Source organism: Eubalaena glacialis, chromosome 3 (assembly GCF_028564815.1).
Source record: "Eubalaena glacialis isolate mEubGla1 chromosome 3, mEubGla1.1.hap2.+ XY, whole genome shotgun sequence".
NCBI classification, from domain to species: Eukaryota; Metazoa; Chordata; class Mammalia; order Artiodactyla; family Balaenidae; genus Eubalaena; species Eubalaena glacialis.
The window spans coordinates 16,845,228-16,872,016 of record NC_083718.1 but is presented as its reverse complement, the minus strand read 5'-3'; the positions used below and the strand labels follow the sequence as shown (position 1 = coordinate 16,872,016).

The 26,789-nt window shown below is 33.7% G+C and overlaps 1 protein-coding gene across 2 annotated transcripts in view; it reads right to left on the bottom strand.

Annotated features, from left to right (window-relative positions):
- The window catches only part of SPATA17 (spermatogenesis associated 17), a 204,505-nt gene that overhangs the window by 168,213 nt on the left and 9,503 nt on the right, over positions 1 to 26,789 (bottom strand). The window contains exons 2-3 of one of the 2 annotated variants that reach the window (XM_061185311.1): positions 5,040 to 5,129; positions 3,177 to 3,258 (exon numbers count right to left, since the gene is read on the bottom strand). In XM_061185311.1, coding sequence (XP_061041294.1) covers positions 3,177 to 3,258; positions 5,040 to 5,129 — 172 coding nt within the window. Of the gene's footprint in view, positions 1 to 3,176; positions 3,259 to 5,039; positions 5,130 to 26,789 lie in introns of those variants that run through there. The other variant, XM_061185313.1, reaches the window with a different exon arrangement.

Sequence of the window (26,789 nt, the reverse complement as noted above, 5' to 3'; positions counted from 1 at the left end):
TATTAAATGGTGATAGTATTCACAGGACTGGTATAAGACTTTAGTTGGTATATACATTAAGTATACAAAATGCTTAGTACAATATTTCACTTTCACTAGTCAACCAGTAAATGTCAGCTATTTTAATCTCATTCAATAATTAGGTACTGAGATCAGATTATGTTATTGAATCCTTATGTGCATTCAATGGCAAAAACAGATAAATAAATAAAACGGACCTGTTCTGAAATACCTTACAGATTAATAGATTTAAAAACCATCAAGAACCAATCTAACTGAGGAAGATCTCCATTTTTAATTGTTTTCAAGAGCCCAAAGATAATTAGATGCAAATCCGGAGAATAACTTGGCGACAATGCTGAGCAATACTCTTTTTGATCAAACCTAGTTGAGACACTAAAGTAACAAACAATTTTCTTGGGTGGCTCATTACTTGAACTTTTAAAGATGTTTTTTCAGCAACTCCAACACCGTTAGAACAAATATAGATTCCCAAGTTGAATATTTTGACAATAGTCACTGAAATGTATACACTTTTATATGTCTGATTAAAAGGAGGTGTCAATTCATAACCATCTGAATGGTGGCTTGTGAGCAGAAATAGCAGCAATGAAAGTTAAGTCATAGTGTTCATGGAATGACATATACATAAGTATACTCTCCTGTCCTGTCTACACAAAGATATAGATCTCCAACCACTAATGAATAATAATAAACAATAGGGCTAAAAATGCTCATTACTCCATAGAAAACAACTTAATTTTTTGATCATCCTGTTTAAGTAATCTGATTCTATTAAAAACTGACTTGAAGGAGCTCCTACTGGCCAAATCTAGGAAAATTTTAGCACCAGATCAATTAGTGATAATTTATTATAACCCATTAAATAAAATAGGAATTCATGAGTTAAAACTGATGAATGAAAGAAAGAAAGAAAGAAAGAAAGAAAGAAAGAAAGAAAGAAAGAAAGAAAGAGAAAGGAAGGAGGAAAGAAAGGAAGGAAGAAAGAAAGAGGAAAAAAGGTCCTTTCTTATGCTAAAATGCTAACAAGTATAAACTTAGAGGAAATGACAAAATTAGAAAATCACTATTTGACAAATATAATAATAATTGATTCTGGTAAGATCCATCATTAGATGCTAAACCTAGGGTAAAAATTTTTGATGAGGAAGAAGATATATACCCAGTCTTAAAACATTGCCTCGCAAGATAAAAATAGCAAGTCTACAGTGTAAGTGTGTTAAATTATCAAATTTAGCATTAACTGCCATGCAACAAACTGACATTATATGGTTCCTAACATGATGTATTGAGATGTATTTCTAGAAAAAAGGCATAACCTCAATCTAACAATGAAGAAACATAACCAAACCAAAACTGAGGAATAATCTGAAAAATAGCCTATATTCTTCAAAAATATCAAGGTCATGAAAAGCAAAGACAGACCAAACATATTAAAGGTGACTAAAGAAAAACAACAGCTAGGTACAACGTGAAATCCTGGGTTTTACCCTGGAAAAGATGTTTTTGCTATAAATGACATTATTGGGAAAATCAGTGAAATGTGAATAGAGTCTAAAGATTAGATAATAGTATTGTACAGATGTCAGTTTCCTGATTCTGATCATTTTAATATGGTTATATAGAAAATATCCACTGATGAATTGAGAGGAAAGGGGCACCACTTCTGCAACTTTGTCTCAAATGATTCAAAATAACCATAGAAAAAAGACCAAAAATATGTATAGAGGGGTAAAAGAAAATGATAAAGTAAATTTGTTCACTTTAGTGAAGAAATCTGCGTAAAGAATATAGGGGAATTCTTTGTACTATTTTTGCAACTTTTCTGTAAATCTGAAATTATTTCAAAACTTAAAAATTACTTTTTAAGTAGTCTGAAATGTCAGTGATGCAAGAGATTAGTGTTCTAGACAAGAAAACCCATGCTAACAATTAACAAAATTAATGAAAGATACTTTAAGTTTGTTGCAGACATGTAAGTGGGCTATTCAGCCAGTTAAATTAAAAGAATAAACTTTTCTTTGGTTTTGGTGGATTTTTAAAATCTTAAGTGACATACTAATTAAGTGGGAACGTATAGTATTAAAATAGGAGCTTAACTTGAGAGAATCATGTTATTTAGAGAAGTTATCACTAAAATGGGTTCCCCTGTAGGGACATCAGATCTGCTTTATAAGAGCATCACAGTGATTTTAAACCCAACTGTAAGAGAGATCCAATACTTGTAAAAAGTTCGTGCCAGCATTTTTTAAAAAATACTTTATTTCATTAAATCTAAAGTATTAGGCTCTTCCTCCAAGCAGTCCCTGTATTTTATTAACATGTTTTAAACTTTTCTTGCCAAAGGTGAACTCTTATCATTTAGCTGTCTACTTATTTTTTTTTCTTTTCCCTCTCTATATCTTTTAATTTCACTTAGATGCCTCTAATAAAGAATAAATGAAGAACAAATTTAAACTATTATAGTAGAAAATAGTAACAAATCAGAAAACTTGTGAAGTAGGCAAATGATTATAAACCTCCTCATTTTGTATCAAAAAATTATTTTTTTATTTCTGAAATCATTAAACTGAAGTATAAGTTGGCATGTTATCTCATACTTCTGCAAGTCTATCAGTGGATATAGATGATTGTGTTGTGCTGTATTTATTAAGGCAATCTTCAAAAAACCCCAAGAGTCAATTATAGGACATGATAAGTAGCACAGAGAGAAATTATCTTACATTTTTATTTTGTAGAATTAATTTGGGGCACTTCAACCAATGTTTATTGACAGTGCAATGGGCCAGGGATTGGTCTAAATGTTGGTGGACCAAAGGTGAACAAGCTACAGTGCTTACTCTGAAAGAGCTCACCGTCTAGAAAATAGAGACTCTTCAACAAATAATACATACAAATGCATATGCTGTGAACGGTACTTTAACAAAAATAAAATATCTAGTATAGTTTGGGTATAAAGAAATGAGTCATCAATTCTCCATGGAAAAATCAGCAAAGGCTTCTGAGAAGAATTCTCGTTCTAAAAATTAAACCCCATTTTGTTCTCATATAAATATTATCAATAACTTCAAAACTACATGTAAATGTGACTAAAGTGAAATAGTTACAACAAATTGAATAATTCAAGTGCTAACATATATAAATTTTATATTTACCTTCACAATTAGTTGATAATGTTGTCTGCCTAAGTAACCTCTCCATTGTTTCTGAATAATTGTTGCTACCCTGTGTAAGTACCTGGGTGAAAAATATGCTTATTAGTATGCTTTCATTGAAACAATGATATATCTTCAATTTTTGCTTAGAATATTCCTTTTCACAATTCAAGAAGTCAAATTCAAAGCCGAGTTTACATGTACTTTTAAAGACAGTATGAAGGTTCCCAAAAAACCTAAAAATATGATCTAACTAAAAAAACTAAAAACTACCATATGATCCAGCAATCCATTCCTGGGTATATATATCCAAAGAAAACAAAAACACTAATTTGAAAAGATACATGTACCCCAATATTCAATAGCAGCATTATTTATAATTACCAAGATATGGAAGCAACCTATGTGTCCATCAACCGATGAATGGATAAAGAAGATATTTTTATATATATACACACACACACACACACACACACACATATATATATGTATATATGTATGTATACACACACACACACACAATGGAATACTGCTCAGCTACAAAAAAGAATGAAATTTTGCCATTTTCAACAACATGGGGTATTATGCTTGGGGAAATTAGTCAGACAGAGAAAGCCAAATACTATATGTTATCACTTATATGTGGAATCTAAAAAATAAAACAAACTAGTGAATATAACAAAAAAGAAACAGACTCGCAGATATAGAGAATGAACTAGTAGTTACCAGTGGGGTGACGGAAGAGGGAGGAAATAGATAGGGATAGGGTATTAAGAGATACTACTCTGTATAAAATAAATAAGCTACAAGGATATATTGTATAGCACAGGGAATATAGCCAATGTTTTGTAACTATAAATGGAATGTAATCTATAAAAATTTTGAATCACTATTAAATTAATATGAAACTAATATTGTAAATTACTTCAGTAAAAATAAATAAGACAAAAGAAAATTAAAAAGAAAGAAGAATGCAATGAAATATTGAAATATATTTTTAAAAAGACTATGTAAAACAGGTCATAGTGACATGTTAAGAAATAAGCCAGGCACTATTGATATGAATTGCTATAAGTACTTTGAAATAATTTGTGAGGTCAAGAAACACTTCCCTTTTTCATACTTATATTACTCAGTCTATCTTAGCTAAAGTCATTTTAGTCTGCTGAATTAAAAAATACTCTCTGCTCCCATGTTCCTATTTGGTATAGTGGCCAAAAGAGAATCGTCATCTTCATGCTTTTATTTGCATGTCTGGCTCCTACTAGTAAATATAAGGAAGTATACAGTATAACCCCTAGCTGACCATCTGAGTTATTATGGATTAGTCATATTCTTCCAGGGCAATATTTTTCAGAATTGATGAGAAACTGAGGGAAATTTGAGCACTGAACAAAAAGTGGAAACAGTTAAGATAGGGATCAACTGCAGTCTCTTTGTAATCAGAATGACATCATTTTGGTGTCATTTGCCTTTATTTACCAACACGTTGGAGAGGATTGGAATAGCTTCTTTTTGTTTTGTTTTGTTTTTCTTTCTTACCAGTCAATAAATTCATTGCTATAAAAATACAAGTCCAATCATTTGTCACATCCTATGGAACTTGAAGAAAATAAACTGATCAAGTATATTTATGACATTGAGAATTTTTAAAAGAGATATGGTCAACATCATTTAGTTTCTTTATATGTGAGAAAATATGACCAAAAAGAGTTATGTCTTTAAAGGACATCATATAATTTATTAACTTCATTACAAGTAAAATAAAAAATTATTTGCAATAAGAACCACATGAATAAATTACATTTTCTAAGGAGTATATTTTTATGATATATCTGAGGTTCCATGACAAAATCAATATACCTGATATATGCTCGAACTTGACATCCTCGAAACCAGCTCTGGATTTTAACTGCTGCATCATTCTCCTTTTTTCGAAATATATCCACAACGCTAAAAAGAAATTTTTTTAAGCATTTCATTAGTGACTAATATAATTCTAAAGCAAATCAACCTGTTAAACTTAATTTTTAATTTCTTTGAAAATGATAATTATAATTCAAATGTCATTTTAAATAAAATTAAAATACTAAAGAAAGTATTCCAGAAATTATAAGCTATGTTTCAAAAATTAACCTTTCTCTAAGAGGCCATGTGCTTTCAACAGCTTTACTTGTTTTTACTTTTATAATCACCTATTTGCAACTAATTAATTCACCAGTGGTTTTTATAAGGAAATTTAAAAAGCAATGTGCTATTTTGTCATTATTTTAAAAACATAATTATTTGAATTTACTGTTTAAATGCCACTACACATATTATGCAAGATTAAAATCCTTGCATATTTCACTTACTACATCAGTTAAATGAATTGCCTCTAAGTAAAATGAATCCGTCATTTTACCTATTCTAGATAGTGTTCTTAGAACATACATTTCAGTTAAAGGAGGCAGGGGCCAGGGCCATAGGCCTTATAAAGAGATAAGAAATTCACTCTTTAGATTTTACTGACTTACAGGAAGAAAAGGTTTAGTCAGGACAGATCTCCATCTTAATTTTTTCCGTCATTACAATTCTCCCTCTCCATCCCCATCTGATAAAGTCATGTTGCTTAGGGCAATTACTGTAGACCACAGAGTAATCTCTCTCCTAGAAGGCTGGCTGGCACTTTGCACTTTATGTTTGCTGAATGAATAAAGAATTGCTAGTCACTTATTTTTTACTTTTTAAAAAATTCTCTCAAGAATTGTGTTTTCTTAGGCTATTTTTTTGTTTTCGTTGTACGTTAAATATATAGATTTCATTAAATTTATATAATTAGAACAAAAACAGAATGGGAAAAATATTTCAAATAATACTGTGAAGTTGGCTGAGAAAGCAAATAGGATTAGCAATTAAACTGTCAGTGACAAATAGTTAAAGAAGCAAATAGACAGATTATCTACTAGATAAGCAGGAAAGAGAGTTACCTAGAAAGCCTGACTGAAAAGGATCTACAAAAGCAGAGAGAGGAACAAAAATTATGCATCAAGTCAGTGACCCAGATGTGAAAAAGAGTAGTGGTGAGAAAACGCACAGATCAGTAAGGTTGCATAAAGGGTAGTAGAAGTGAAGAACAAACTGTAAAAACTACACAAGAGAATAGTCACTCACTTTACCAGATAATGGAAGGCACCATGATAAGATTACCGTATGATGCAATAAAATTAGCTGGAAATAACTGTGTGAGGACACACTAGACAATTAGAAGAAAAGAAAGTTTTGTTATTGCTGTATGTTTGCCCTTCAGGTACAAAATAATAGCAGAGACATGTATAAACTGTATTCTTGGCTCAAATTATTAGACTGCACGTGGGAGAGACAACAGCTTAAAGTCCTTTCCTCCATGGAGCCTTCCTTGAATCCCCAGAATCCATGAGGCCTTTCCATTACACACCCTCATAGCTCTTCATAACATTTAACACAGTCATATGTAATTGTTTAATGAGGGTCTTTCCACTAAACTCTAAGATGCAAAAGGCAGTCATCTTGTCTATTTTGTCCCACATGACTCTCTCAGTGGGTCCAGAGAGATAATGGATGTTATTCCTAATACTCAACCTTTGTCTTCCCAGAGCTGCTTCCTCTGGGGGACAGCATGTCACCTGTCACATTTAATCTCTGTGAAGAATGCCATTTGCAAGCTCCCTCACTGCACCCTTCACTGCATGGACATCTCTCCCCATTTTAGGATGACAGAGTTGCTGAGAACCCAACAGGAACCCCCATGCTCTTAGTAACTTGAGTCCTGGGGTGATTATGGGTAATAGACAGGCAGATCTCTGAATGAACCTATTGAAAGAAGTAGAGAAAAGAATAATAATATCTTAAACAAATTAATACTTTATGTGCTAGCACTGTTCCTAGCATTTACATACCACTGAGTTAACTTACATATAATCCTTTCACATCTCGATGAAGTAAATAAATATGCCCATTTGACAGCAGAAGATACTGAGGCAGAGAGAAGTGTAGCAATATGCCCAAGGTCACACATTGGTGGGTGTCAGAGCGGAGATTTGATTCTAGGTAGTCTAGCTCTCAAGGCTGCATTCTTAACCATCACTTCCCCCGAAGGGGAAGAGGAAGGATGAGAACAGGAGAAGGGAGGGAAGTAAAAGGGAAGAAAAAGCAAGGAAAAAAGGGCAAGAAGAAAAATGCACGTAAAACATTTCCAAATATAATATTGAAATTGTGTGGCATAAAATAGCACCAATCACCTAATAACAATAAATGAAGATGAAGATGTGGAAAAACATCAACAGCTATAGCAAAAAACAAAAATTTCTCACTATACTGAGTACTGTGAGAATGCAGTACAATAGGCACTTGTGTATATGGCCAGAAGGAAACAATTTGGTCTTTGAACACATACAGAAAACTTTCATTTATAAGAGTTTCAAAAGTCACACAACTTCAGGAATGTTCGTTAGAAGTGCATACACATACACATGGTAGTAAAACTATAATGGGAATGATAAAACAAATTTCAGGACAGACGTGCAGTAAATTTCTAAGATCTGTCATGTCTTCATAAACTAGGAATGCCATAAACGGGAAAACCAAAGACTGTGCTGTTGTCACTATATTTGAGGGAAAGAAAAGAAACTTTGAAAAAATTAAACAACCCAATTGAAAAGCAGCAAAACACAGGCAATTTACAGAAAAGAAAATACAAGCAATTTACACTTCTAAAAGCCTTGACCTGGGTTCTGGGTATATTTGCACTTTTGAGATCTATAGCAAACCATCTTGTGAGTGCCGATGTGTATTTCAGGAAGAATTACATTGAAACAAACAAGGTCCTTAAAATTTCAGAAAACAAGGCCCTTTAGTCAAGAAGCTGAAGTTAGGGATTGATGAACGGTTACCAATGTTAAATTTTACTGTCAAATGTCATCACTGTTCCAAAAAAGGTAAGCACATTTAGAATTTCATTCTGAACAGTTAACTGATTGATGCTACTTCCACAAAATATGTGAATTTGCTGCTTCTCCAAGGCAATGTGAAAGAGGAAGTATTACCTTTATGTATTCAATACAAACATTTATTTATAGAATTTTGGTACAATGTACATTGAAAAACATGTAAAATATTGAAGAAACTAACAAATGGCATTAAAGTGTCTTCAAGTTTAAGGGAAATATTAGACTTATCTAGGCATTAAACCCTAAGGAATTTGACCATTTAATATAACATGAACTATGGCCTAACCTAGTTAAAATATTAGGATAGTGGCCAGCACTTTTGCTTTGAAGAAAGACCTTAGCTCAAATTCTAACTGTGCCACTTACTGGTTGGGTTATCTTAAGCAAGTTTTTTAATCCAAAATTCAGTTTCTTCTGTAAAATTTCAATAATAGTGTATCATGGGGGCTTTCCTGGTGGCGCAGTGGTTGAGAATCTGCCTGCCAATGCAGGGGACACGGGTTCGAGCCCTGGTCTGGGAAGATCCCACATGCCACGGAGCAACTGGGCCCGTGAGCCACAATTACTGAGCCTGTGCGTCTGGAGCCTGTGCTCCGCAACAAGAGAGGCCGCGACAGTGAGAGGCCCGCGCACCGCGATGAAGAGTGGCCCCCGCTTGCCACAACTAGAGAAAGCCCTCGCACAGAAACGAAGACCCAACACAGCCATAAATAAATAAAAAAATAAATTAAAAAAAAAAAAAGTCTCTTAAAAAAAAAAATAGTGTATCATGGGTATGTTTGTTGGCATATCACAAAGAAACTGGAAGACTGGTAAATAATATGTTTTCAATAAATGATAATGATAATTACTACATTATTATATAATGATGGGTGTCTATGTAGATTGCAGGAAGAAAAAAATACCAGTCTGTCAATATCTTATTCATTAATTCGAAAATACTTATTATATGTAAACTATGTGTTAGTATGGCATTTATTTATTATTGAATAAATCTGACATGTAACATTTTGTTAAGCTTAAGGTGTATAGCTTATTACATAGATACATTTACATATTGTAATATGATTGACAGTATAGTGATATTTATATTACATAATTATAATATAATATTATTGTCTATATTTATTATATGAATTAGATCTCTATGGCTTATTTACTACTCATTACACATTTGTACTCTTAAACACCATCATTCTTAGCCACCCCCCTCCTCTGGTAACCACCATTTACTCTCTGTTTTTTATGGGTTTAATTTTTTTAGATTCCACATATAAATGATCTAATATAGCACTTGTCTTTCTGTCTGACTTACCTCACTTAGCATAATGTGCTCAAGGTCCATCCATGTTGTCACAAATGGGAAGGTATCTTCCTTTCTTACGGCTGAATAATATTCCATTGTGCATATGTACCACATCTTTTTTACCCATTCATCCATTTATGGGCATTTGGGTTGTTTCCAAATCTTGGCTGTTATAAATAATGCTGCAATAAATGTGGAGTGCATATATCTTGTCAAAATCCTGTAGTCATTTCTTTTGGGTATATACCCAGAAGTGGAATACCTGGATCATATGGTAGATCTATTTTTAATTTTTTGAGGAATCTTCAAATTGTTTGCCATACTGGTTGGACCAATTTACATTCCCACCAACAACATACAGAGGTTCTCTTTTCACTACATCCTTGACAGCACCTGTTGTCTCTTGTCTTCTTGATGATAGCCATTTTAACAGATGGGAGATGATATCTCATGGTGGTTTTTGTTTGCATTTCCCTTATGATTAGTCATGTTGAGCATCTTTTTATGTGTCTGTTGGCCATTTCAATGTCTTCTTTAGAGAAATGACTATTTAGTTCTTCTGTCCATTTTTTAATTGGACTGTTTGCTTTTCTGTTATTGAGTTGACTAAGCTCTTTATATATTTTGGATATTAAGCCCCTATCTGATACGTGGTTTTTTCTCCCATTCTGTAGGTTGTCCTTTCATTTCGTTGATTGTTTCTTTTGCTGTACAGAAGCTTTTGAGTTTGATGTAGTTGCATTTGTGAATTTTTTTCTTTTGTTGCTTGTGCTTTTGGCATCATGCTCAAAAAATTATTGCCAAGACCAACATTGACGGGCTTTTTCCCTATGTTTCCTTCTAGTTTTATAGTATCAGGTCTTATATTTAACTCTTTAATCCATTTTGGGTTAATTTTTGTGAGTGTTGTGAGATAGGGGTCCAATTTCATTTTTCTACATGTGTTTCTTCAGTTTTCCCATTTGTTGAGAGACTATCCTTTCCCTGTTGAGTATTCTTGGTTCCCTTGTTGAATATTAGATGACCATATATGCTGGGATTTAATTTTAGGCTTTCTATTCTGTTCCATTGGTCGATGTGTCTATTTTTGTGCCAGTATCATACTGTTTTTATTACTATGGTTTTGTAGTATAGTTTGAAATCCAGAGGTGTGATACCTCCAGCTTTGTTCTTTTGTCTCAGCATTGCTTTAGCCATTCAGGGTCTTTTGTGGGTCCCCATAGATTTTAGGATTGTTTCTTTATCCATAAATTTTAGGATTGTTTCTTCTATTTCTGTAAAGAATGCCTTTGGTATTTTGGTGGGGATTGCATTGAATCTGTAGATGGTTTTGGGTAATATGGATATTTTAACAATATTAATTCTTCCAATCCAGGAACACAGGATGCCTTTCCATTTTTTGTGTGTTCCTCATTTTCTTTTAGCAAAGTTTTGTAGTTTTCATTGTACATATCTTTTACTTCCTTGATTAAATTTATTCCTAAATTTTTTATTGGTTTTAATTCTATTGTGAATGGGATGGTTTACTTTCTTTTTTCTGATGTTTCGTCATTAGTGCAAAGGAATCCAATTGGTTTCTGTCTGATTTCAAATCCTGCCACTTTACTGAAATTGTTGATTACTCCAACAGTTTTGGACTAATTCTTTGGGATTTTCTATATATAGGATCATATCATCAGCAAATAATGACAGTTTTACTTCTTCCTTTCCAGTTTGGATGTCTTTTATTTCTTTGTCTTGCCTAATTGCTCTAGCTAGAACTTCCAGTACTATACTGAGTAGGAGTGGTGAGATCATTTCCTTGATCCTGATCATAGAGGAACCGCTTTCAGTTTCTCTACATTAAGAATAATGTTAGCTGAGTTTGTCATATACGGCCTACATTATGTTGAGGTATGTTCTTTCTATACCCAGTCTGTTAAGAGTTTTTATCATGAAAAGATGTTGTATTCTGTCAAATGCTTTTTCTGGATCTATTGAGATGATCATATGATTTTTATCTTTCATTTTATTGATGATGATATATTACATTTATTGACTTGCATATATTGAATAGTCTTTGCATCCCAGGGATAAATCCCACTTGGACATAGTGTCTACTCCTTTCAATGTGTTCTTGAATTCAGTTTACTAATATTTTGTTGAGAATTTTTCCATCTATATTCATGAGGGATATTGGTCTACAGTTTTCCTTTCTTCTTGTATCCTTATTTAGTCTTGGTATCAAAATGATGCTGGCTTTGTAGAATGAGTTTGGAAGTGTTCCTCAACATTTTAGAAAAATTTGAGGACTGGTGTTCATACCTCTTTAAATGTTAGGTAGAATTCTCAAGTGAAACCATCTGGTCCTGGACTTTTCTGTGTTAGAAGTTTTAAAATTACCAATTCAATCTCTTTACGTGTCATTGTCTGTTCAGATTTGCTGTTTTTTTCTGATTTAATCTTGGCAAGTTGTTAGCTTCTAGAAATGTATCCATTTCTTCTACGTTATATAATTTTTTGGCATAGAATTGTTCAACAGTAGTCTCTTGATTCTATGTACTTCTGTAGCATCAGTTGTAGTATCTCCTCTTTCATTTCTAATTTTATTTATTTGAGTCATCTTTTTGTCTTAGGCTAGCCAAAGGTTTTTCAATTTTGCTTATCTTTTTGAAGAACCAGCTCTTAGTTTTGTTGATCCTTTCTATGCTTTTGTGGTCTCTATTTCATTTATTTCCATTCTGATCCTTGTTATTTCCTTCTTTCTGCTAACTTTGAGCAGAATTTTTTTCTTTTTCTAGTTCCTTGAGGAGTAAAGTTAGTTGTTCATTTGAGATGCAATTTCTTAATATATATTGCTGTAAACTTTCTTCTCAGAACTGCTTTTGCTGCATCCTGCAATATTTGATATGTTTTATTTTCATTTTCACTTGTTGAAACAACTTTTTATTTCCCTTTGATTTCTCTTTTGATCCAATGGTTGTCTAGAAATGTGTTGTTTTCACATATTTGTAGACCTTCTCACTTTTCCCTTATTGATTTCTAGCTTCATAGGATTGTTGTCAGAGAAAATAGATGATATGATTTCAATCTTTTAAATTTGCTAAGATCTTTTTTTGTGGCCTATCATACGATCTGTTCTGGAGAATGTTCCATGTGTACTTGAGAAGAATGTGCATTCTACTGCTGTTGGATGGAATATTCTGTATATGTCTCATAAATTCATTCCTTATAAAGTGTTGTTCAATTCCAACGTTGCCTTGTTGATTTTCTGTCTGGACAATCTATCCATTACTAATAGTGGGGTATTAAATGCTCTTACATTTTTAGTGTTATTGTCTATTGTATTGCCTTTCTGAGTTTTCTTGTAGCTCACTAATTCCTTCATAACACCTGTTTTATATTCTTTATTATTTAGATTGCAGTAGTCCATGTCTTTGGGTTCGACTGCTGGAAAATTGTCATTTTCTTTTTGTACTACCATATTACCACGACTGTTCATGGTATCTGATGAAAAGTACCTCTGTTGCTGCTTTTTTTTTTTTTTTTTTTGGCTGCATTTGAAGTAGCAAATGCCTTTCTTATTTGGTAAGGCTTAATTTACTTTGATTCTAACAATTCAACAGATTGATAATTAGGAGCCTTCCTTTTGTTTTCCAGAAGGTGGCACTACAAATACAGGTTTTGTGTTCCTCTTCCTGGAGCTGACTTGCCCCTAAGGTTGGGAGCACACATACAAAAATAAAGCAAAGGTAGTGGCAAAGCCTGGAGAGGTGTGTACTTACTACTTGGGACTTTGAGTGTGTCCACAGCTCGGTAGAAAGGTTCTTAATTGGGGTGGGGGTGAGGGGCGGGGGTGTCCCAGATGTCCATGGGCAGTCCTGTTGCCTCCTGGGGCAGACAGAAGATGACTTCCTTTAGTTCTTGTGGTCTGCCTACTTCCCTGTCCTTTATCTCCCTCAGTCACTGAGTGTCCTCAGAGAGAGCAACTGGTCCCTCGAGTTGCAACACGTGTGGCTGGGCAGACCCTCACTCACCACCTTCATCCTCCACCTTCTCTTCCGGAAAGGTTGTGCCAGCTCACTGACAGACTGGCCTCTGCCTTCTCTGCCATCACTCTTCTGCTGCCACCAGATCCGACGCCACTTCCCTTGTTCAGTCGCCTCCTCTGCAATCTAATCCATCCACTTTCAGGTGCACAAATGGATGGATATCCCAGGTGTCTTTGTATGCTGTGCAGAGGTGCTTTCTTTCTTTTTCTTTCTTTCTTTCTTTCTTTCTTTCTCTCTTTCTTTCTTTCTTTCTTTCTTTCTTTCTTTCTTTCTTTCTTTCTTTCTTTCTTTCTTTCTCTCTTTCTCTCTTTCTCTCTCTCTTTCTTTCTTTCTTTTCTGGTTATGGATGTCTGATTAGTTTTAAATCAAAGTGAGAGAAAAAAGGAACAACTTATGTTGCCATGATGCTACCGTCACTTTTAGCATGCCATTTAAGCCAAAGATGTACATATGACATATTCTGTGCTCTCAAGTTTACAAACTATTGGGTGGGCCAAAAAGTGCCTTCAGTTTTTTAAGTAAAAATAAAACACACATTTTTCATTTTCACCAAGAACTTTATTGAACAACGTATTCACCCTTTTGTTCCATGATCTTCTGCCATTTTTCAGGCAACTTCATAATTCCATCTTCCCAAAACTTTTTATCTTTTTGAGCAAAGAACTGTTCCAAGTGCCTTTTACAGTCTTCCAGGGAATTGAAATTTTTTCCATTAAGAGAACTTTGTAAAGACCGAAATAAATGGAAATCCGAACGTGCAATGTCTGGTGAATACGGCGGATGAGTTAGAACTTCCCAGCTAAGCTGTAACAGTTTTTGCCTGGTCATCAAAGAAACATGTGGTCTTACATTATCTTAATGGAAGATTATGTGTTTTCTGTTGACTCATTCTGGAAGCTTTTCGTCGAGGGCCGCTTTCAGTTGGTCTAATTGGGAGCAGTACTTGTTGGAATTAATCGTTTGGTTTTCTGGAAGGAGCTCATAATAGAGGACTCCCTTCCAATCCCACCATATTCACAACATCCCCATCCTTGGATGAAGACCAGCCTTTGGTGTGGTTGGTGGTGGTTCATTTTGCTTGCCCCACGATCTCTTCCATTCCACGGTATTGAGTCCACTTTTCATCGCCCGTCACAAATTGTTTTAAAAACGGAACGTTTTCATTACATTTCAGTAAAGAATCACGTGCAGAAATATGGTCAAGAAGGTTTTTTCACTTAACTTATGTGGAACCCAAACATCAAAGCGATTCACATAACCAAGCTGGTGCAAATGATTTTCAACGCTTGATTTGGATATTTTGAGTATGTTGGCTATCTCCTGTGTGACATAACATTGATTGTTCTCAATTATTGTTTCAATTTGATCACTATCAAGTTCAACTGTCCTACCTGACTGTGGAGCATCATCCAGCGAGAAATCTCCAGCACGAAACTTTGCAAACCACTTTTGACACGTTCAATCAGTCACAGCACCTTCTCCATACACTGCACAAATCTTTTTTTGCATTTTGGTTGCATTTTTACCTTTCTTGAAATAATAAAGCATAATATACTGAAAATGTTGCTTTTTTTCTTCCATCTTCAATATTAAAATGGCTACACAAAAATTCACCAATTTTGATGTCTTTTTTTAAATGCACACTGATATGACAGCTGTCACATACAATCTAACAGAATTGTTTCGAATGAAGTTAAAGACAACTAAGCACTACTACAGCCATCTTATGGAAAAAACGAAAGAACCTTTTGGCCCAACCAATAATAGAACTGAAAAATAATAGCAACAGTAAATAAAATCATGCGAAAAGTGAAATACCGTATGAGAAAAGTAAAATACCATGTCAGAAGGAAAGATCTGGAAAATTCAGAAGTAGAAAAGTGGTTTTTTTGTTTGTTTTTTTAGGAAATAGTGAGTAGGGAAAGACGGGAGTCAAAGGAAGCATTTTGAGTAGGTTCTCAGAGGATGGGCAACTCTCCTGATCTGTATATCTAAAACATCTTAACATCTGTGCTGGGATATTCCTCAGGTGCTTCAAATTCAACATATCTAAAATAACTCCTCTCATCCCTCCTCCACACACACCCATCCTCTATTCTTCTCTCTTAGAACAGCTCTTTTCTGCAAGCCATTTCTCATGAAAGACAATATGATTCACCCAACTGCTCAAATCAAAAACTGCAAAACCAATTATTTGCATTAGTTCATGTCTTCATATTTCTAAGATTAGTTATTTGCAAAAGCATTGTTTCCTAGACACTAGTCTTTTATTCTACTCTATCCTTCAAGCTATTGTTTGAATGGTCTTTCTAAAACATGAATCTAATCAAGTCCATTTTTTCCTAAAATCCTTTCATGGCAACCCCACAAAACACCCCAAGTCTTCTGAATGAAGTCTAAAGCCCTTGAGATGTCAAAGTCCTCCCAGCTCTGGCTCAGACTTAATCTCCCATGTCTTCTTTTACCACTTCAATCCTATGATAGAGCCGTCCTACTCCTATAGTTCACAGAACAGGCCCTGTGCTCTCTTGACCTCAAACTATCACAAAACTACACCCTCTTCTTGAACTGACTTTTGCAACTTCCAGAGAGATGTATCTTTATGTACCCTGAAATTTCTTCTATATACTAATTATAACATTTATCTTCTTGAGAGGCTCGCCTTTTATTCATATCTGTATCCCAACATGTACTAAAGTATCTGATACATAGGAGGAGCTAAACTAATGTTCGTGGAAGGATGGAAGAAAGAAAGAAAAGAAGAAGGAAGAAAGGAAGAAAAGAAGGAAGATATGATAAGTAATAGCTGAAGCCAAGGCAGAAGGCAAAGTTCTTAACAGTTCTCAGAATTTTGTGTATAATATTAAGGGATATTAGACTCCCTGACTATCATCACTGTGGCACTGGCACCACACATCTCCAAAGTTTAACAGACTTTGGTTCAAAAAAATTTATAGTGAAAGGTGTTAAATAAGGGGGGAAAAAAAAAACAAAAAACAAGGCCCAAGTATAAGAGACAAGTATTTTGCAGTTCATTAGGAGTTAATGGAAAGGCTTCAGGAAAGGGAGATCATGATTAAACAGTGTCAAATGCCATGAAAAAGTCATGAAAACAAGGCCACTGTTTCAAGGGGTTACAGGGTTGGAAGGAATCTTTCGTTTTTCTTTTAACATTTTATCCTAGCCAATAATAAGATATTCTAGTGCAAGATATAAAATGTCATTTAGGGCAAAAACAGAAAAGATAAAGCAACACAATGTCTAGTAGAGCAGGCAATTCAAAGAAGATAGAGTGTAAACAAGATAAGGAAAGAAACATTTATTGAAAAAGGTTGATGTAAAGTCAAATTCATGATAATGGGATAAAACGGTTTCTCATGGTTATTTAACCCTTTTTATCATTAACATTTAATATAACTATAGTAGATCTGTTTTTCAGTTTTAAATATACAGTTGACCCTTGAATAATGTGGGTGTTACGGGAGCCAACACCCCACACAGTCAAAAATCCATGTATAATTTTACAGTCAACCCCCCATATCTGCAGTTCCACATCCACGGATTCAACCAACTGGGGATTGTGTAGCACTGCAGAATGTATTTGTTGAAAACAATCTGAGTATAAGTGGACTCAGCCAGTTCAAACCCATGTTGTTCAAGGGTCAACTATGCTCTATTTAAATTATTGAAAACATTCTTCTGTCCTTCACCAGCAGCAATCAACAACTGACTATCTTTGCAAAGGAGGAAGAAAAAATATAGGGTATACAGATATGCCTACTACTTCTTTTCAACTAGTGTATTAGTTTGAACTTACGCCTTACTTATAATTGTCATAAGAAATACAGAAGATAAGCAATCAAATTATCTGTCCTGAGTTTATGTTTTTTTAACTCTCCTGGTAATAATGCTAACATACAATACCTAGTCAAAAGGAAGATTAAATAATTTCTTTTTGGAGTTATTCAAAATCTCTGGGTTTTTTTTAACAGTTATATAAATAAAAGTATACTATGACACTAATAAGAACCATACATTAAATTAAAGGGACATGCTTTAAAATAACTAGTAGTTAACTTACTGCTAAGTTTTAAGTTATGTGCTGAAATTTGACGTCTATAAACATTTTTCTGTTGCCATTTTTTTCACTGCTTAAAAATGAAATTTACAGATACTTGGGTTGCCACTGGGATGCTGCATACTCATACAATATGTCATGAACTGCTAGACATTTTATGTTTAAAATGAAAAATGTGGGTAACACTTTATTTTAATGGTATATTAATTAGTTCCAAATTACAATGAAAATCCTATAGCAGTGAATAAAACATGACATCTACATGAATTTAAAATAAATTTATTATGATCAGCATTATCACAATGAATACTAAGTGAATTAATAATGATGAAAGACCAAAAGTATTACCAGGAATGTAATAAAACATCGAGAAAAAGCTGGAAGTTTCCAGTCACTTCATCATCAGCTAGAAGTATTATAACCCTGGATAACACTATGTGCACGTATGTAATTAGTAGTCAGAAAATAACTGACAATAAATAAAAATGAAAAAATGTGTGGTTAAGTATTTTTCCAGTAATATGCAAAAAATATGCATTTTACACATCAAAATACTATGCTTAGTCTGACCTTAGCTACTAAATAAATACTAGATTAAAAACCCAATACGCTTTCCTTTTCATTATCATATAACTTGTAGCTATTTTTGACATTAGGAATAAAATTCCGATAGTAGCTGTCCTGTGTTATAAGACATTGATGTGTAAAATGATTACTTTTTTCCATATCATTTCACTATTAGGTCTTAAAGGATTTCAAGCTCCTTAAAGGCAGGAATTATGCTTATTTTCTACTTTGGGTTCTGATTATCACCCATGTTACTAATAAGAGGTCAATAACTACGCGATAATGAGAAATACGACATTTTAGAAGGTAGAAGCCATGTTTTGTTTTTCATTAATAGCTCTCGTTATTATTATTACTTCACAGTTCAATGAATCATGGGTTGCAAATACATAAGCATTAGATCATAAAGTAGGAATTATCATAGTTTGTCATGTAGATTTATACTGTTAGTGTACTTTTAAAATATTTCATATTTGCTTTTCTTCGTCTTCCTTCTCACTTCTCTTCACTTCATTTCCTGAACAATTAAGTCCTAAAGAAATCAGCAGTGGGCAAGAAAAGCAAAGATCTGTGCTGGGGGGTAGGGGGATGGGGAGGACCCCATGGCTCAGCATGGGGTATAACAGCCTGTGTGGGGTAAGGTGGGCATCCACATGGTGGGGGGGGCAACCCCTGGGGTAGGTTGTCCCAGTCTGAGTAAGGAGAGTATTCCCATGGAAAGGCCTGGCTTTAGGGTGTTGAGGAAAGGTAAAGAAAAGGTACACATGGGAGGGCAGCCAGACAGGGAATCAGAGCCCAAGAGTGATGAAAAGAGTATCCAAGTTGGCTGGGAGGTGATAGTTCAGCACAGAGAGGAAGACCCCACACAGGGTGGAAAGTGGTACACCTAAAAGAAGAAGCAGCTGTGGTGACAGGAGTTTGATTACATACAGAGGGATTGGTCAAATAAGTGAATATATTAAAAATAAAAGAAAAGGGAAAAAAATTAGAATGAACTCTGTAGTGCTGGATTTGAAATAGAGTTGTCAATGTAAACTCATGGATTTCAACATCTACATGGACGGATGAATGGATAGATAGATACATAGATAAAGTGTAGATGTAAACTCTGTGCAAATGCATATATACACATATTTTCTAGTTCTGTCCACTTGAGAGGGCTTGAGAACAACAACACCCAATGGCACAGGCATCTACTAAAAGAAACAAGAGGTCCTTGAAGAAATGGATAACTCCAGGGCTGGGGCAGAAAAAGTAAAAGCTTAGCCTCAACTTTTTTGTGTCAGAAAGCAGGAGAGTATTACCATGATCAGGACACAGAAGGAAGCTTTTAGTGGCTTCCATTAGACAAATCTGGGACAATGCTGGCATGAAGATAAATAAGAGCAATGGATTTTAACCCATTGACCAAAATAGGAACATATGAGCCCATAACGATATAAGTAAGAAAATATTTAAATAAATTGAAAGTTAGAAGAGGGACAGCTTCAAATCACTTGCTTTTAAAAAACACCTGTTAGTTACAAAGGAAAAAAGAACATCACAGTGAAGAAGCCTAGCAGACATAACCTTAATGACATTATCCAAATGAACCCCACCAGTAACTGGACAAATCAAAATCATGCAGTACCTGGTAGATGTATTAAAAGATCAGAGCATTACTTCTGTGATATTTCTGCCATAGACACATACCCTGAATCTAATAGAGGAAAAATCAGACAAACTTAAATTGAGGGAAATTCCACAAAATAACTGATCTGTGTTCTTCAAAGGGGTCAAGGTCATGAAAATTGAAGAAAATTTGAGAAAATGCTCTATATTAAAAATAACTAAAGAGACAAAACAAACAACATTTTTTGCTATAAATAACATTATTGGGACAATTGGCAAAGCTTGGAGTCTGAAGATTAGATGGTGGAAATGGACAAATATTAATTTCTTGATTTTGATGGTTGAATCGTGGTTATATAGAAAATGTTCTCATATGGAAAAAGAATTTGCAAGGCATCAGATTGCAACCCATCCCTATTTGGTTTTTGAAAGAAGTCTCTCTGTAATGTATTGCAACTTCTATGTAAATTTGAGATCATATACACACACACACAAGAAAGAATGGCATCTCAATGTTGTTTTAAATTCTTCAAACACTTTTCATAGCTTAAAATATATTATTTAAAGTAGACAAGAGTAAGGGAAATTATCATGCACAAAGAAAACCATCTTACAATAATAAAAATATTAATTTATCATATCTGTTAAGCAGATATGATCATTTTAAAGGCATATGCACCTGATAATAAAGCTTCAAAATACATGAAGCAAAACCTGATAAAACTAAAAGGAGAAATAGACAAATCCACAATTATAGTTGGGAATTGCAACATATCTCCTCGAATAATTGATAGGACAACTGTACAGGAAATCCATAACAATATAGAAAATGTGAATATTTATCAACCAACTTGATCTAATTGATATTTATAGAATACTCTACCCAATAATGTATACTTGGTATGTCTTCAAATTCATTGATCTTTTATTTGCAATATTTTAGTCTGATGTTTAGTCCATCTAGTGATTTATTTCTTTCAGATGTTGTGTTTTTTTAATCTCTAAAAGTTTCATTTGCTTCTTCCTTATATTCCATTTAACTTCTCATTATGCTCATATTTTCCTTTAAGTCTTTAAATTCTGAATCGCTATTTAAAAATCCTTGTCTGCTAATTTTATTATCTTTGTATTTCTGGTCTGTTTCTATTAACTGATTTTTCTCCTCCTTGTTATAGGTCTTAGTTTGCTACATTTTTCTCCTACTAGTAATTTATGAATAGATGCTGGATATTATGAAGGCTATGCTGTTGAGAATTTGGATTTTGTTCAGAAATTACCTCCAGGAATAAAGATGGGGTAATTGTCTGGATAATGTAATTTGTTTCCTTTCTTTCAGAGATCCTAATCCTGCACTGTCTGTTGCATCAATGTCTAGAAATAAGTTTTCATGTATTTTGTTCAGTCTTCTAATTTTTCATGGTGGGAGGGTAAGTTTTGTACCAGTTACATCTTCATGGACACTTATTTTATATACTTAATTTTACCTTTTCAAAACAAAATTGGGGGGAATTCCCTGGCAGTCCAGTGTTTAAGACTCAGCGCTTTCACTGTTGAGGGCCCGGGTTCAATCCCTGGTTGGGGAACTAAGATCCTGCAAGCTGTGTGGTGCAGCCAAAAAAATTAAAATTAAAATTAAAAAAAAAACAACAAACTTTTTGTCTTAGAACAAATTTTTACCTATTTATTTCCTGTTTATTTCCCAAATAATACATGAACATCCAAAGCTTAATATAAAAATTTAAACCATATAGAAAAATAGAGAAAAAAATTGATTCCATTTCAACCTACCTTACCCTCTAATTTTCAAAACCTAATCATTATTAACAGCTTGTTATATGATTCCAGATCCATATTTTTGTGTCTCTATGTATTTATACATAAAAATTTCATGCTAAATGTATTACATGCTTCCTATGACCTCTTTTTTTACTTTGTCTCAGAGATTTCTACGTCATTATGTATAAAATTTTTCACTCTTTTAAACTGCTACTTAATATTCCATCATGTGAATATGCCTTTATTTATTTAGCCAGATTAGTTATAAATACATACAAATACATTATTTTCCTATTAGAAATAATGCTTTAATGAATGCCTTTACACATAACCCCATATATAAAATACTCTGTGCACAAATTGTGTACATATTTCTATAGGGTAAGTAGATACAGTCATATGCATTTTGATGCTATTGTAAATTATATTATTTTTGTAGTTTCAAATTATAATTGCCCACTGCTATTATATAAAAAAATTGATTTTTGTGTATTGTGTACTGTATCCTGCAATCTTGCAAAATTCACTTTTTATTTCCAAATCATTTTGTTTGTAGGTGGTTTAGAGTTTTGTATGCATAAAATTGTGTTTTCAGTGAATAAAGACAATTTTATGGAGGTTCCTCAGAAAACTAAACATAGAATTACCATATGATCTAGCAATCCCACTTCCGGGAATATACCCGGACAAAACTATAATTCAAAAAGATACATGCACCCCTATGTTCATAGCTGCACTGCTCACAATAGCCAAAACATGGAAACAACCTAAATGTTCATCAAAAGATGAATGGATAAAGATGTGGTACATATATACAATGGAATACTACTCAGCCATAAAAAAGAATGAAATAATGCCATTTGCAGCAACATGGATGGACCTAGAGATTATCATACTAGGTGAAGTAAGTCAGAAAGAGAAAGACAAATACCATATAATATCACTTATATCTGGAATCTAAAATATGACACAAATGAACATATCTACAAAACAGAAACAGACTCATAGACATAGAGAACAGACTTATGGTTGCCAAGGGGGAGGGGGGGAGGGGGAGGGATGGACTGGGAGTTTGGGGTTGGTAGATGCAAACTATTACATTTAGAATGGATAAACAACAAGGTCCTAATGTACAGCACAGGGAACTAAATTCAATATCCTGTGATAAAACAAAATGGAAAAGAATATTAAAAAAAGAATGTCCATATGTGTGTAACTGAGTCACTTTGCTGTACAGCAGATTGGCACAACATTGCAAACCAACTCTACTTCAATAAAAAAAAAAAGACAATTGTAGTTCTTCCTGTGCAATTTTAACCCCTTTTATTTATTTATCATGCAAAATTTAAAATTAGTAAGGAAAGTGTGGATAGTTCAATAAATGGTGTTGAGACAACTGTATTTCTATAGAAAAAAATTAAGTTATTATCTCACACAATACATGCATAGAAATATAACTGCATAAATAGTGAAGGGAAAATGTAATAAAACTTTTAAATATTACCAGTAAATACAGATAATTTTCTTATAATCATGTGCTGGAAAAGACTATTCAAAAATAGGCTAAAATTCCCAAAAGCCAGAGAAATAGATTGACTAATTTGACTACATAGAAAACTGAAAGATAGTATGGTAGACATTACCATAAACCTAAAATATATGTATTGGCTTTGGGAGTAGGTGATGGGGGAGCCAGTGGAGGAGTTCTTAAGGCCACTAAAGAGACAATTTAGGCTAGAAGAGTGGAGAGGTAACAGATTAGAAGCTAGATAAAGAAGTACCTGCATTATGTATTAGTGACACAATTAGCAGGACTGTTGCCTGTAACTGCTTGTTGATTGAAAATGTACTAATGATTTTTTGAACCTGCACAAAGATGTCTAGGAAGAATACTGAAAGTGCCAATTGGATTCTTTAACTGCGTAGAATAAGGGGTATCTCATAAATCTCAGTATCACAATGCTTATCTAAATTTAACCATAAATACTACATACAAGTATAATTGCTCATCATTGTTTCTGTTACTTCTTTTGTTCTTCCCCTATCCTCAAATCCTTGTTATGATTTAATTTTCATTTGATTACACAGAGTACTTTCTAGAGAACATTTCCTCAGGTTGGGTACATGGATGCTGTAACACTGAGTCTTTACATGTCTAAAAATATCTCATCAAAAAAATGAATAAGATCTTTGCTAGGTTTAGGATTTTTAGTTGTTACCTTGAATAATCGATAATTATTGTCCTTTTCTAGGTCTCTGTGTTACATATGAGCCATCCAATGCTGGACTCTTTCCTTAGCAAATCACTTTTCTCTTTTCTATCTATATTAGAAGCTTGTAAAATTTTTTCTGTATCCTTGGATAGATAATATCTAAGAAGTATGTCTTCCAAAAGAAAATCCTGTCTAGGACTCAGACAGTCCTTTCAATTCAAAGCCATACTCATTCTTCAGTTTAGGAACATTTTCTGCTAGTATTTCTTTATTATTAATCTATCTCCTTCCCATTCCTACTCCATATTCTGCAGTGACTATTATTCATATACTAAGTCCCATAGATGTGTCTACCACACTGCTTTCCTGAAACATTTACATTTCAGTTATGACTATCCTATTTTTTAATTGATTTATTACATTTTTAAGCTGAAAAGAATTTTAATTGGTTCCAGTAATTTTTTTTCCGTAATTTTATTTCTGTAAAAGTTCTCATTATATTTTTACTAAAGTTTACATCCGTGTCCTCCATTAGTTCTAACTCCACAGTAGCCACCTATTCTGGCTTCTTAGCTTAATCTCCTTCCTCCAAGCTAAAGTTCCCTTGAATGGCTTATGAATTTTCTCTGCCTATTTATGTTGATAGATATTCAATTGCTTGATATCTAGGCAGGACTGCCTGCTCAGGTCACTAGGGCAATAGCATACTGACAGGCAGTAAAAGTTACTGTAAAACCATTTTCTGTTCAATGAGCCAGCAGTGAACATGTTGGGGAACTGAGATCTCTCTTTTGGTGCCTGAGGCATAGGTATTCCTTAGACCATTTCCAGGTCAGGAGGATTCTAGAGCTTCCATGGTCAAAGAAAAGAAGCCATTCATTCTCAGAAGTGATTCTTCAAGCTTTTGGTAGCCGATTTTGGAGACATACCACAGGTCCTACTAGTATCTGCATCATCTGTGGACTCTACCAGGTGCAGGCTTCTTTCTAAGCACTGGGGTTCTTGGTCCTTATAGCTGTGTTTCCCTTATTTTGAAAACTGAATTGTCTAAACACAGATGTGCAAGGGAGAAAAGAATAAGAGCCGCTGGCTTAGACTCCCATCTCTCCTTCTTCCTACTGAATTTTTGTTTTCTAGAAATTCTTCAAAATTACTGGTCTACTAATTGCATGCTTTTTTGTTCTTAAAATTTTGTAGATTTAGTCTATAAAAATTTTTTTACACTTAACTGTATTTTGAATGGAATCAAAGGAGAAGTCTACATAAATGCTTAGTATGTCTTCTGATCTAATTCCTCATCTAGTTATTGCTGGTACCAAGAAGAGTTACTGATTTTTCTAAATTTACCTTGTAATCAGACACTTTATCAAATTCATTTTATTTCTAAGAGTTTTTTAAGTAGATTATCTTGCATTTTCTCAGCTTTAAAATTTCATGATCTGTAACCAACCTTTACTTCTTCCCTTCTAATATTTACTAATAAATATTTCTTTTTTTTCTTTTATTACAGTATTGGCTACAATTTCCAGAAAAAGTTTCCAAATAGTAGAATTAATGTGTATTTTTCTCTTGTTTTTGAATTAAATGAAACTATCGATATTGTATTTCATCAATACACATGATGTTGGCTATTGGTTTTAGAAACATATTCTTTATTATAAGCACATTTCCCTTTATTTCTCATTTATAAAGATTTTTTAACTTGAGAATTTTATCTGAATGATGGTTACACGGGTATACACATACATAAAAATTATTAAGCCGTACACTTATAGTTTATGTACTTCATTAAATGTACATAACATATCAAATTTTTTAAAACTTTTATAAAGAAAAGAAAAATACTCATAAATAAATAAATTTATCAACTGCCTTTCTTATATCTGCTGAGTTGATCATATGCATTTTATTCTTTGCCCTCCTGTTGTGATTTCCTTTAATATTATGATTTTACTGGGTGCTAACTAATGTGACAAAAAATCATTTAATTTTCTTAGTTGATATCTCAATAGGCATTATTGCCTCGTTTACAGATGAGAAAGCTGATATTTAAAGTGTTTAAGTAAGGTAAGAGTATAAATTTAAGAGCTTAAGTTTAAGCCTAAAGTAACACAGAATTTGTATTTCAACTGTTCCTGCACTCTGGCATAAATCATCCTTGTATGCTTGGCAGAAGCCTTGCTAAATTTTACTGGTCAGAACTGAGTCTCACTGAACAGAAAAATCAGCAACTAATTAGAATCAGAGGAAGAGACTCGTGTCTATCCGACTAAGTGCTATTAATCTTTAGGTTACTAGGACCAAGATGATTGTCCAAAGTCAAGGACATCAAACCAACTAATTAGACTAAGAATACAGTCAGGAACCTGTGACTATGTTGGAGTTAGAAACAAATTGATTATGTTTATGGGAACAGTGGATTCCATAATCAGGCCAACTTAAGGAACATTATACTTTAGGTTGACACAAGGTAATGAAGTCCAGGTAAATCGCTGGTCTTGTACTGGAGAGTACTTGCCATACCAGGTGTTTCCCTTTCCTCAACTTGACCTTAGAAAGGCAGGTTAGACCTTATGTATTTGATGTACCTAATTCCATGCAGGGACTTGATTTAAAGTCCCCATACTCCAAGCATAAGGTTTGGACTGAGATGAATCAAACTTCATTAGATCTTTGATCTTTTTGAACAAGTAACTTACACTTTTAAGATCTCATTTTCCTCCGTTGTAAAGTAGGAATAATAAATATCACTTCATATGATTACTGTGAAAGTCAAAATAAAATAATATTTGTGAAAGCACTTAACAGAGTTCTCAGCACATACCAGATATTCAATTGCATTTATTTCTCTTTCTACTCCCTTCTCTCTATCCTCACGCATTCCCCATGCCCCGCTTCAGAGCGTAAGGGATCTGGAAATTTGAGTTAGCCACTTGGTCTCTACAGTGTCTCTGTAGAACTTCTAGCCCTCTTCCTGAGCACCTGCTTTCTCAATATTCCCCTACACATACCCTTCAGCTAAGTTAATTAAAGGAGATTTTGACATATATTAGGTTAATTTCTG